Here is an 11,979-nt window from a genome sequence, read left to right on the forward strand (position 1 = left end):
GTTGGCGTACTGTACAGCCCTGGCGCCTTCTCGAGTACGCTAGACTCACTCTATCTGCGCGGATCGCGGCTTCGTGGGAGGGCCATTATATATAGCAAGCAGAACAGTACAGAGGGCAGATACTTTTAAGATACAAGCAACAGATCCGAGTCCGAGAAACAAGACGAAGACAAAGAACGAAGACACCTCAAGTGCTCTTCTTATGCCTCAAGTACACGGCTGAGAAGTCGGTCAGTGAAATGGAAGAGCGTCTATCTGAAGCCCAACTTACCAGTAATCATAGCGTGGTCTCGCTCGTACGGCTCCAGGGTGAGCTGCTCGAGCGGCTTGCAAGCGCCCTCTTCCAGCTCTTTTCTTTGCGCCGCAAACACTACGTCTGGCGGCGCAGTCGAGTCAATGCAGCTAGCCTTGACGGACACGACGATGTGTCCGCCGTCCTTCAGAAATTGCTTCGCGTTCTCGAGCACGATACGTGCCTGATCCGGCTGCGCAACGTCGGCGAAGATCGTGTCGACCATCCCGAGCAGCATGCGGTACTTCTGCGGTAAACGCGCGTCCTCAACGATGGCTGGAGATGAGTTAGCTGGGATGCACAGTGATCAGAGGACCGGGAAACTCACGAATAACATTCGTCCGCTTCTTGGCCATGTTGATCAAGTCGCGTCCCGAACGAGGCGAGAACTCGACCGCGTACACCGTCCCCTCCGGACCCACCACATCCGCGACATGGCTCACACTCGTACCGCTGGCGGCACCCAGGTACAAGACCTTGTTTCCTGGCCCGATGAAGATGTGATCCAAACCACCGAGGATGCCAGCGGCCAACTTGCTCCTGAACGGGTTCCACACGCGGTACTCCGTCTTGGTGCCCTCCTCCTGACCCTCGACAGAGATGCGCTTCTCGCCGTAGACAGACTCGCCGGGAACGAGGTTGCGTGTGACGAGCATCTGCTCTTTGCCCTTGGCGATGAAGACACCGGCGTGCTTGTGCGGCTCGATGACCGTCTTTGCGCCGCCGCGGGCACCACCACGACCACCGCGAGGAGCACCGCGTCCACGTCCGCCGCCACGGGGACCTCCACGACCGCCGGGGGCACCACGACCACCGCCGCGTCCGCCTAAAGCTGAGTTCAGCGACTTTGCATGATGAAGAAGTACGAATACGCACCACGCATACCACCCCGACCAGGGGGGCCACCACGACCACCGAATCCACCACCGCGGGGAGCTCCCCTGCCGCCTCCTCCGCCTCGTCCGAAGCCGCCACGACCGCCTCTTTCGCCTGCAGAGCTGATGTTCAGTATCGCTGATACGTCGTTTTCTAGAGTTGGGGCGCACCAAATGCCATGATCTGCAGGCCCGTGTAAATGGAAAAAGATGGTTGAAGGCCGGGGAAAGGGGCGCGCGTGTGCGGAAGACGAAAGGCGGACTTGACAGAATTTTTTGATCTTGATCGACCCTCTGGTGTGACAAGATAGGCGCGTGACACCATGTTGAACTTCGGTCGCAAGCCCTTGGCCTACTCGTCAACAGTCCCACATCCTTTCGCCTGGGGTTTGAGCGCGAGGTATTTCTCCAAGGCCGGGCGTGACATGGGAGAGTACTTGGTAGTCAGTGCCTATCCCCCGTACTGGTATGGCTCTACTGCAGCGATATTCATGGCCAGCCATTGCATGTCGAGATGGACTTGGCTCGGACGAGTTGTCATATTATTCGGTAGAGGCTGTAATGCATGGGCATATCAGATTGTCCCGCTTGAGATGCGAAAGCCTGGAATGCGCAGAGTCTGACAGTGACCTGCGCATCACCCAGTCACGTGCATTGCTGAACTTGAACGGTGACAGCTACAGGTCACGGTAACTCGTCACCAACTGTTCCCTCCGCCTTGAACGCCATGCAGTGTAGGGGGACAGGTGGTAGTTTTTACGGGCCTCAACTAGCTTTGGTACCCTAGGATATGATCTACATGACCTGCAAGCGCAACTGGGCTGTTGAATAATAGATAGGTACACAGTTGTGTGAGCTGTGCAGCCATGACGGAGGTTCATCTATGAATCGATGTATCCCACGCCTGACGCCCTCATTGCGCCCTCCTTGCATGTTCCACTCGAGGCCTTGGGCTTGCACGGTCAGAAGCTACCCTCCGTCGATAGCGATCTGCCTCGCCCCCGCCATATCGAGGCAAGCAGGCCCAGGGAAGAGTGTGCCGAGCGCTGCCGGCCACGTTTGTGACGAACTTGCATGAGGCACTTCTAGTGTGAGTATAGAGAGATTGGCTTTTCTCGCGCCTCTACTATGGCGATCGTGCTCCCCCGGTATAAAACCTGGCTCTTCAGGATGTCATCTCCAGCAAATCGCAGCATCTCCAGCGCCTTCAGCGACTCTCTACGGCCCCCATAACCTCCCCAACTCCTCGCAATGCCCGTCCAGCAGTCCACCGCTAGCGCCGCGCGCGCCCTGTTGCGGCGATGCAGGCCGTATGGAGGTGCGTTCACGCCTTGCTTTGTCCCGTATCTTGCTTTGTTGACTCTGCTTCCCCAGCCCCGCTCGACAACAATGGCAAGCCCAAGGTCGCGCGCCCACCTAACGCGTTCATCCTATTCCGCTCCGACTACATCGCGAAGCATGAGGGAGACAAGCACCAGCGCAGTCTCAGCCAGGCGGCGGGGGCGACGTGGAACCTCCTGAGCGACGCGGAGAAGCTCCCGTACCAGCGCAAGGCGCAGGAGATCGCGGAGCGGTTCAAGAGGGAGAACCCCGATTATGAGTGGAATACGCCCAAGGCGCCCTCCTCCAAGTCCCCTCGCTCCCGCGCCAAGAAGTCCTCCCCCTCCTTCTCCGCTGCATCCAGCTCAAAGACGCCTCGTACCAAGTCCGGCCGCCGTGCAGCGAGCGGTGCGGCGGCGCCAGCCTCGCCGATCACCAACTCGGACGCGTCGACCATCGACTGGAGCGAGGTGGAACTCTTCAGCGTCCCCTCCCCTTCCCCCTCCTCCTGGAGCACCACCTCCGTCACTTCGAGCTCCTGGGAGTCTAGCGCGCCCTCCCCAATCGTCACCTTCACCGAGGATGACTTCACGCTGCCGGCTGCGCTCACTGTAGATGAGCCCGCGCCTATCCCGGAGGAGCCAGCCTTCTACCAGACCGAGCCCACCTTCAGCCCAAACGACCCCTACTTCTGCACTCAGGTGTGTGAGGTCCTTCGGTTTCCGTAGAACACGACGCTGACGCGCACTTAGGCCTACCCTTACCCCACCGGCGACCCGAGCAGTCCAGAGTTCAACGAGCAATTCCTGCAATTTGCTATCCTGCCGTACAAGCAAGACATCGTCTACAACAGCTGCCTCTCGGACGGAAGCTCGTGGTAGATCAGGACACGCACCCAAGTTCCCCCTTGATGATCTTGTTCCCAACTTCCCGTTGTACTACACCTCCCCTTCACGACTTTTCACGACATTTATGCCTGCCCCGCGAATCCATTGTATTATGCCTTCCCCGCTTCGTTGTATCATAGCTCTTGTATCCTCGTTCCCGGCAATATCACTCGTCTATTCATCCTCTTCCGGCTCGCAAAGGGCAACCCTTTCTGGGTTATGATGAGATCGCACCGCAACTTCAGACAAAGCAAGGCGATCTTGCTCGCTTGCCTCGTCTTCACATCATCGTCTTGCTTTGTCCTCCAGATCTGCGCAACTCGCTTGTTCCCTGAGTTACGATTTGACCGTCTTACTTTGTTCGCGCATCGGGCAGATCCCGATGGGTGCACTTCTAAGATTGCGCAGGTGTATCGGGGAGGCGGAGCATTCTGAGCGGCGGGGCTCAGAGATGTGCATTGTATTATACGGTATGGAGCAGACTCTTTGGGTAGAGCGCTCGATGACAGGCAGGAGCGCGCGCTATTACACGAGGCGGGCTGTAGGCGTTGTGGGAAGCACGGCCGAGGGAGCGCGCCGACAATGTGTAGTCCTCGTCGATGGCTGAGGCAGCAGTTGATCGCGACCAACCGGCGAAGGAGGTTTGTCGGTGACTCGTCGAGGCCGTCGTATGGTTTCGCGTAGTTGACGGGAACTCGGCACCGTGAAGCCTTGTGCGGCGGCGTACGGCGCGCCCCAAGACCCTCCTGAGCCCGAGTTCGCGCAAGCACCGGAGGCATCGAGCAGCGCCGCTTCAAGCCTACTAAAAACCGATAGCAGGTGAAACGCGGCGAGGCCAAGTTGGTGGGAGGTGCGCGGCGGCGCCAGTTGGAGTGGGTGCGGCCGTGGATAGGGGCGCAGGGCATCAACTGGGGCGGTGAAGAGCACGAGCGCGGCAACGAACGCCTTATTGAACGAAACACAGTGATGGCTGGAGGGCAGTGACCGCGGAGGGCGTGCTTTCCACGAAGAATGAGCCGTGCAAGGCCATCCGAATTGCGCGACCATGGGAGTGGCTTGTCGAGAGGTAGCATTAGGCTCGGCTAGAGCGGACCAAAGCGTCTATGGGTCGGCTATGAGAACCGTTCGATGCCCAGGCCGGCCTCAGGAGCCACTTTGACGATCCGGTAATCGGCCCACGAGCGACGTCGAATAGTAGAAGAACGCCCAATCGTTGCTCGAGAACTCCCGCGTCGGGAAGCGGCCGTTCTGCTGCACCCATTCGGGGATCGCGCGCTCCTTGTTGACATCGTATGCGCGCGCTGGCGGGGATGTCTTGCGGTGACGGCGGCGTGGGGGCGAGGGGGGCAAACCGAACAAATCATGCGAGGACGACTTCACGGTGGATCCATACGAGGACGCCCGCGCCATGCGCTCTGCTATTCGTCTCGAGCGCCGCAGCTTCGAGGGCTGCTTGTTCCGCTCGAACCACTCGAGAACCTTCTCGCGGAGGTCGGGATAATGCACCTCGCTGACTTTGAGTATCTCATCCAGGTCCCCGGGCGCGCGTTGGAGGGAATTGAGCAACGAGCAGAGACTGTAGCCGGACTTCTCCGAACCATCGATGGAATAGTCCCCCACGTCCTTCTTTGGCGCATCGAGGAACCACTGCGGGACGGTGAACTTGGGATTCTGCCATTGACATAGTACGAAGTGGGCGCATATTGCCCACTGCGAGGGAATTCGTCCTCCGAAATGACGGTGCTCGAATGCTATGTTAGCAAAGTCGCAGATTGAGAATGGGTGGGCATGGGACTCCACTATGGGAAATTGGTCGCTGCCGGGATATAGGGCTTTATTCTCGATAGGATGTACGCCCCCGTTCATGTCGTCCTCCGTTTGTGGTTGCATCTTAAACTCGGACTGTAGCTTGCGAGCCGCCTCCGTGAAGGGGATAAATACGTAGCGATACCGACCAGAAGGTGGGCAGAGCTAGATAATTGGTTCGTTGATCGGAGAAGTGCAAGCGGAATTCCACAGGCAACGCACCGCAGTCAGAGGGCGGCGAGGGCAGTCGTCCTCTTCATCACGATCGACGACGCCAGCATGCTTGATGAAGTCCATGATATCGCAATAGAGCTTGAACGTAGGTGCGAGAGTGAACTCAGCACCAGCGTAGAGTTCCGCAATGTCCTCACGAACTGCGGTTGCGTTATAGATAGGACTTGGTCGAGCCGAATGACACGCACAGTAGATCCTGTTCTGCTGCGACGAAAGATAGTACGACAGCCCCCCACGAGGGAGACCCCAGAGCCATTCCATACATCCTAACTGTCACAGATGAGCTGCAGTGATAGTGTCATTCGAGAAGGAACATGCCTGAGGCTCTTCTATCTTCTTAGGTTTCTCCTCTATCAATTGCACAGTGATCAATTCTGAGTTGGGACCAGATATAGGACAGTATAGTCGCTGGTGTAAGGAGGTCGTGGTAGCAGAGGAGGCCGACGCTGGTGGCATGGCGGTTCGGGAAGGAAACAAGGGCGCTCCGAGTCTGATCGACGCGTTGTTCGGTCACGCTATCGTCACAAAATTCGGACGCCACGCGTGACATGCGCACTTCGGACTTCGACCACCGTCTCAGTCGCAAACAAGGCCACGAGCCAAACCATTCATCCTGCTTTGTCCTTTCCACATGATGAATGCAAAGTATACCCAATGGGGAAGTGTCCGCAGTGACTTGCACGTTCGACAAAAACATGACCGAGAGGACTTATAAAAGGAGCCCAACAATGGTTGCTCAGTCTTCCCCCATACCTCCGTTGCTCATCCCCTTGCATCATGTCGGACGTCGGACCCTCGAATGCGGTGGTTCAGGCCACCGTCAGGTTCGCCGACGCCCCTCGACAGCGCACCCCCGAATTCGATGGCGCCCAATTCTTGAGAGATCTACTCAGGTCGACACCCACACGCCGAACTCCCGTTCATCGATGGAAGGCGGGCAAGAAAAAGGTCATCGCGCTCATCGGCTCGGTGTCCTGCCTCTTGTGGGGATACGTCGACCCCACCGTGCTTCACCTCGTCCACATTGTGCCAAGATCTCTGGAGCGAACCAATAAAAAACTGGTGCGCCAGAGTCTCACGCCTTCATGATCAACACATACTGACATTCGCGTAGTTCATACTCTTGCAAGAAGCTATTGGGAAAATCGTCACCGTCAACGGTGTCGAAGAGCGTGTCTTATTTCTGGATTGCACGGGCAATTGCGATCTCAGTGAGTACTCATAGTGATGCCTATTCAATGTGCAATTCAATAACTTACTGTCACAGTGAATTGCCTATCGCACAAATATTTTGATGGTTCGTCCGACGAAGAGCACCTGGGCGATGGCAACTTCTTTCTACTTCCCGTCGAGCTGGATGAAAGCCTGGAAATCATGGTGAATGCGAAGGGTACGAAACAGAGCTATCTTGACGTACGTCGTATGGTTCAGCTTTTGGCGTCTCTACTGACCGGCCTACGCTAGATGTTCCCCGGCCGCAAGTTCGGATACGCCGTCCATCACCTCAGCAGTTGTCAACCCATGCAGATCACTTGCTGGGGTCCTCAGCAGCGGACTTACGAACACCTTGACACCCTGCTACCATCGACATCCGAGGCCACCGAAGATGATCAAGACACTTCAAATGGGGATTTTGTGGACCTGCCCCAGCCCGGCGAGACAGACAAGGAGTTCGAAGCGAAGGCACGAGCTATTACGCCAGACGACATCCCCAAGAGCTGTCGAGAGCGCCCCAAATTCCCCACTGGATACACACCCCCTGTGCGCTGGCTCCCCCGCGATGCCCCTCACATCGTCGTCAGCCACACCAAACCGGCCTTCCACCTTTGGAACGCAACCCTCAAGCTGCACGTGCGTTACACTAAGCAGGTTCCTGGCGGTCTCTCCGACTACGAGAAACAACTTTACTACAAGCTGTTCAGTTCGCTCTCTCACCTGTTCGAGGCGGAGACCCCGGAGGCTATCGCTCGGCTCAAAAAGGAATTCGGCGAGCGCATCTTCGAGGGCTCTACGCATCGCTCTCGCGAACTGGCTTACAAGAAGCAGGCCGAATCTGCTCCTACACGCAAGCCGAAGCGCCTTGCCTCGACCAAGCATCGGAATGCTCACACAGAGCCGGCGTTCGACGCCACGCCCACTGCGCCTGACGCTGCGTTTTCTTTCCGGTACGACCTTCGCTCGCGGAGGCAGTCGGATGCTGCTTCTGCCGCTGCTCCTCCCTCTCGATACAATCTTCGCTCGAGGACGATGACGGATGCCTCGCCTGCCTCACCCATCACGCCCGCCAAGCGCGCTGCCACGACGGAGGTCCCCGCCGGCGCCGACAAGGACCGCAAGACGAAGAAGAGGAAGACTGACTAGGAGCCCGGCATGCCTATTCTGCGACGCGGGCGCCATCTCGACGATCATCCTCACCACTCTCGATCTTCGCGGACGACACTACCGCCCACGGTCCTTAAGGATTGCCGCTCGCTCCGATTACATTTATACGTTAACCTATGCCCAATGTGAACTTATGTTGTACTGCAATTCGGACAGGCCGTGCGTGAATATTTGAATGCCAATGAACGAGTGATGCGATAGATACATTTTTCGGGGGCACGAGAATCGTACGTACGTTGGCGCGAAGGCCAGCAGTCGAGCGCATCGTGCGGCAAGGCGAGGCATTGCGTATACCTCGAGAGACCATGGTCGGCGCTGCTCGCACCGGCTCGAAGGAAGATCTTGGTCCGACTCCGGTAGATCTGTATTTGGGCTAAACAAGAACGACACCTTTCTATGTAGAGCGGTTCAAGACAAGATGATTCGAAATTGAATGAACTCGGTCTCGTGACCGTGATCCGAGCGCCTTGTTCCCCGCCTGTTCCATCGATGTTACCGAATGTCTTCCCCCCTCGACGCCTTGCACGACCATGAGCGATCAAGTACTGGATCACATATGCCCTCTATCTGGCTTTGATGACGAAGTCTACAGTATAGAACTCATCAGTGAATTAGCCAAACCCCAAGAACCTCAGGCACGTCTCGTTGAACGGCAGACGTACTACAGCTCATCAATTTGCGACAGCTGGGCCGTATGGAATGGCTTTGGGGCCTTCCTAGGGGAGGAATGTCTTATTATCTTTCCTCGCGACTCAACAACATCCCTTGTATGTGCACTCGTCTTGAATAGGGATCGTCTCTGACGGTATCATAGTCCGCGAGGACATCGCCCGCATGTACGCCAAACGAGAATTCATCCTTGCACCTACGTTCAGGCTCTACTGCGACATCGTGGACTTCATCAAGCACGCAGGAATTCTCGGTCGCAGCGAAGAGGACCTGTCGCCTCGCCGCCCCCTGACCGCAGTGTGTTGTCTACAACAATCTTTGCGCGCTCCGCTAACGAAATACCCCTTAGTTGTGTCCACCTTCTGGCCGCTACCGCTATGTGTTCATTCCATTCACGGACGCGGCGCGCAAGCTGCAGACCGAACTCAAGATGCAGCCTCAGACGGAGGATGATCTGAACGGGGGCGTACACCCAGTCACCGGCGAAGCTGTCCTTCCCGGGAGCGACGAATTCACCGTCATCGAGTGCCATGCGCACCCGTTCTCGGTCAGCACCTACGCAACGAATGCATTCAACTTTGGCTTCGTCGATGGAACACCACATACCGCACAGTGGGCGATTTGCGTCGGCTTCGTACAACGTCAATGGCGGTACCCAGAGTTCACTGTCCCCCAATGGTTCCTCGATGCGCCGAAGAAGGAAGAGGGCGACTACTCGATCAAAGGCTCGGAGAAGTCCGGCTACAGCGTGGGCTCCCTCATGAACTCCCTGCAACGCGCGCCCGGGAATGTGGAAGAGATACTCAAGGTCAACGAGTTAGATTATAACGAACCGCGCCAGAAGGTCCTCGAGTGGTTCGAGCGGAACAAGCAGCCCTCGAAGCTCCGGCGCTCGAAACGAATAGCAGAACGCATGGAGCGCGCGTCCTCGTATGGTTCCGCCGTGAAGCCGTCCTCGCTTGACTCGCTTGGTCCGCCACCCTCGCCCCCGCCCCGCCGCCGCCGCAAGGCGTCCCCGCCAGCGCGCGCGTACGATGTCAACACGGAGCGTGCGACTCCCGAATGGGTGCAGCAGAACGGCCGCTTCCCGACGCGGGAGTTCTCGAGCAACGACTGGGCATTCTTCTACTACTCGACGTCACTCGTGGGCCAACCACCGGATCGTCAAAGTGGCTCCTGAGCTCGGCCTGAGCATCGAACGGTTCTCATAGCTCACCGCTTCGATGCGTAGACGCTTTGGTCAGTTCTCGCTCGGCCTAATGCTGTCTTTCGACAAGCAACTCACCCCCATGGCCGCGCAATTCGGACGCCCTTGCACGGCTCATCCTTCGTGGAATGCCCGCAATCCGCGGTTCCTACTCTCCGACATCATGAGACGCCGCGCCCCTCCCATCAACATAACCTCGCAGCGCTCTACCTGCTATCGGTCTCCAGTGGACTCGCGGCGGCGCTGTTGGTCATCTCGGCCGCTAACGCGAACTCGGGCTCGGGAGCGTCTCGAGGCCCGTCGTACGACACTCCCTGGCGAAGCCCTGCAATTATCGCGCAAGGCCACAACAACCTCCCCAAGTCGCCTGCAAGCTTCCTTCGCTGATCGCGCGCCGCATCTCCGCCATTCTGGTCGCTGAGTAGATGGCTGAAGTACAGACCTACGCGTGACTTATGCGCTCTTGCGCTGTGCTCGCCGTGCTTGTAGCTTCTCTACTCGGCCGGGCTTTCCATAGCCTATACAGCCGGCCACGCGTAGCGCGCGCTCCCGCCCGCCATCGCCCGCGCCACTCAACAAACCTGCTTTATACCGTAGAACACGATGCCGAACACTGTCGTCCGTCACTCCGAGCGTCTGCAGGAACGCGCTCACCCGTCTGGGAACGCCCCTACAGTCTACAGGCCAGCACCATGGTCGACATCTTTTTGCCAAGATCCCATCGGCCGTCTTGAACGAGGCGCGGTGCGGAAACTCTCGAGCAAAGATTGGCCTGGTTTCCGTCGCGACGTGGGCCTTGCGGCTCCCTGCGCGCGCTTGATCGCTAGCCGGTCTCAATCAATTCGCTACATACACGCTCGCGTCTCGACTCTGACCGGGCAACTCGTCAAGTGCTTATTCATACTTGCTGGCGCATCGAGCAGCGCGGCCGCACCGCGCGCTGGCCAACGTAGCGGAGTACATGCATGTACATTTGTCCAGTCCAGGCTGTGTCCAGCACATCCGTCAATCAACTTGCTTTGTCTTGTACCGCCCGATGTAATTCACACTTACAGCTGTCAATGGGCGGCGGCAGGACGCGTCTCCCCCGTAAGGTCCGTAACACCAGCGCGTTTACGAAATTCTAAAATATCCAGGTGCGTCTTGAAGGTGGGCGCAAGGAAGAACTCGAATCGCGCGTATCATTAAACACAGCGATATCGTGGCGGACTGCGAGGGCCAAATTGGCACTAGTTAACCGTATGGAATGATTGCGCCCATGGTAGATATAATTATGTGATTCGGCGAGATGATAGTACGGCAATCTGCCTCGCTTCAAGCCCCAGTACCGTTCCAAACGGGCTCGAGCTCCCTGTGATTATTCCATTAGCTTTACTCAGGGCAAGAATCATAGCGAAGAACGTTTCCCTGAATTTCTCCTCCGTCGACATCCGAGTCTGGAATGAGTTGAATTCTCGGGAGGTTTTCGACCGCGCCAGAGGATTCTATGCACGGCCATTCCAACGATGCTTGACATTCCGCGATGCGTTCGATATGACAGCTACCCACCAACGCTGATTTCTGATTCTGTATTTCACTGAACGCTCACGCCCAACGACAAGAATATATGAAGAGAATCATGTATATTTTCCGACCAGTAAATAGATCGATGATACACAAAGATGGAGGCCAAGCGGCGACGGCATGAGAGACGCCACAGCGGGCAAGGGGACCTACAGTTCCTACCGGATTAGTAAAGAGTGCTGGGGATCGTGAATAACACATACCGAATGATTTGCGCTAAGCGGGGTCGGTGGTCGCAGGCGACGTCGAGGAGAGGAGGCGAGTCCTGAGGCTCCGGTGAGAGGCGGCGAGAAGGTTGTTGTCAGCGAGTGCACAAAGGCGAGAGGCGCATAACGTACCAATTGATGCAGACGACGAGCATGCGACGACGGCAGTATCGTCGCGCTCAGGTCTCCTACGAACAAAACGTAGCAGGGCTGTCATTCCGACGCGCCACTCAGCCACTAGTCCTCGCACCCACCCAAATCTTGAAGGCATGGCGCGCGTCGGGGGCCGGCGGCAGACAAGCGCGGGCTCGACGACACTGACATGGGGAGGGAGGTGAAGTCCCATCCATCCACCAGCACCGACGAGCAACCACCCCACCTTGCCGCGGACGTACCCAACACCGTCGCAGTCGTCGAGCTGTTGCAGGCGACGACGTTGACGGGGACCTTGATCGCTTTGATTCCACGAAGAAGACGACGACAAGATAGGGCAGCCGGCATATATACTTCTCAAACCGTGACCGTGACGTCACCCGTT

At 57.4% G+C, this 11,979-nt stretch overlaps 7 protein-coding genes across 7 annotated transcripts; 4 read left to right on the forward strand and 3 right to left on the reverse strand.

The window, feature by feature from the left end:
* Positions 1 to 44: 44 nt before the first annotated feature.
* On the reverse strand, positions 45 to 1,422 carry SCHCODRAFT_02608657 (rRNA methyltransferase NOP1). The gene is made up of 5 exons (XM_003034736.2): positions 1,339 to 1,422; positions 1,169 to 1,282; positions 621 to 1,118; positions 272 to 568; positions 45 to 219 (listed from the first exon to the last, which is right to left on the reverse strand). The coding sequence occupies exons 1-5, from the start codon at positions 1,346 to 1,348 to the stop codon at positions 188 to 190; spliced, it is 951 nt and encodes a 316-aa protein (XP_003034782.1). The 5' UTR covers positions 1,349 to 1,422; the 3' UTR covers positions 45 to 187.
* An 853-nt stretch (positions 1,423 to 2,275) lies between these two features.
* Positions 2,276 to 3,673, forward strand: SCHCODRAFT_02608658 (uncharacterized protein). The gene is made up of 3 exons (XM_003035552.2): positions 2,276 to 2,485; positions 2,542 to 3,188; positions 3,240 to 3,673. Exons 1-3 carry the CDS (start codon positions 2,419 to 2,421, stop codon positions 3,366 to 3,368), a joined length of 843 nt encoding a protein of 280 aa, XP_003035598.1. The 5' UTR covers positions 2,276 to 2,418; the 3' UTR covers positions 3,369 to 3,673.
* Positions 3,674 to 4,512: 839 nt separating this feature from the next.
* SCHCODRAFT_02522940 (uncharacterized protein) lies at positions 4,513 to 5,879 on the reverse strand. Its single transcript, XM_050343495.1, has 4 exons — positions 5,733 to 5,879; positions 5,603 to 5,684; positions 5,403 to 5,554; positions 4,513 to 5,345 (listed from the first exon to the last, which is right to left on the reverse strand). The coding sequence occupies exons 1-4, from the start codon at positions 5,868 to 5,870 to the stop codon at positions 4,518 to 4,520; spliced, it is 1,200 nt and encodes a 399-aa protein (XP_050203187.1). The 5' UTR covers positions 5,871 to 5,879; the 3' UTR covers positions 4,513 to 4,517.
* Positions 5,880 to 6,167: 288 nt separating this feature from the next.
* On the forward strand, positions 6,168 to 7,784 carry SCHCODRAFT_02522941 (uncharacterized protein). Its single transcript, XM_003035551.2, has 4 exons — positions 6,168 to 6,476; positions 6,529 to 6,625; positions 6,682 to 6,827; positions 6,879 to 7,784. Exons 1-4 carry the CDS (start codon positions 6,192 to 6,194, stop codon positions 7,773 to 7,775), a joined length of 1,425 nt encoding a protein of 474 aa, XP_003035597.1. The 5' UTR covers positions 6,168 to 6,191; the 3' UTR covers positions 7,776 to 7,784.
* Positions 7,785 to 8,326: 542 nt separating this feature from the next.
* On the forward strand, positions 8,327 to 9,773 carry SCHCODRAFT_01344439 (uncharacterized protein; the record flags this gene model as incomplete). Its single annotated transcript, XM_003035550.2, has 3 exons — positions 8,327 to 8,525; positions 8,611 to 8,762; positions 8,815 to 9,773. The coding sequence occupies 3 exons, from the start codon at positions 8,327 to 8,329 to the stop codon at positions 9,643 to 9,645; spliced, it is 1,182 nt and encodes a 393-aa protein (XP_003035596.1). The 3' UTR covers positions 9,646 to 9,773.
* Positions 9,774 to 9,960: 187 nt separating this feature from the next.
* SCHCODRAFT_02042858 (uncharacterized protein) lies at positions 9,961 to 10,962 on the forward strand. Its single transcript, XM_050341594.1, has 2 exons — positions 9,961 to 10,883; positions 10,933 to 10,962. The coding sequence occupies exon 1, from the start codon at positions 10,276 to 10,278 to the stop codon at positions 10,858 to 10,860; it is 585 nt and encodes a 194-aa protein (XP_050203188.1). The 5' UTR covers positions 9,961 to 10,275; the 3' UTR covers positions 10,861 to 10,883; positions 10,933 to 10,962.
* Positions 10,963 to 11,292: 330 nt separating this feature from the next.
* On the reverse strand, positions 11,293 to 11,942 carry SCHCODRAFT_02559595 (uncharacterized protein; the record flags this gene model as incomplete). The annotated part of the gene is made up of 4 exons (XM_050343748.1): positions 11,293 to 11,384; positions 11,439 to 11,500; positions 11,574 to 11,701; positions 11,755 to 11,942. Coding segments are annotated over 4 exons (468 nt in total), but the record flags the coding sequence as incomplete, so codon positions are not given.
* Between the last annotated feature and the right edge of the window lie 37 nt (positions 11,943 to 11,979).

The sequence above is a fragment of the Schizophyllum commune genome (genome assembly GCF_000143185.2).
Source record: "Schizophyllum commune H4-8 unplaced genomic scaffold SCHCOscaffold_1, whole genome shotgun sequence".
Classification (NCBI taxonomy): Eukaryota; Fungi; Basidiomycota; class Agaricomycetes; order Agaricales; family Schizophyllaceae; genus Schizophyllum; species Schizophyllum commune.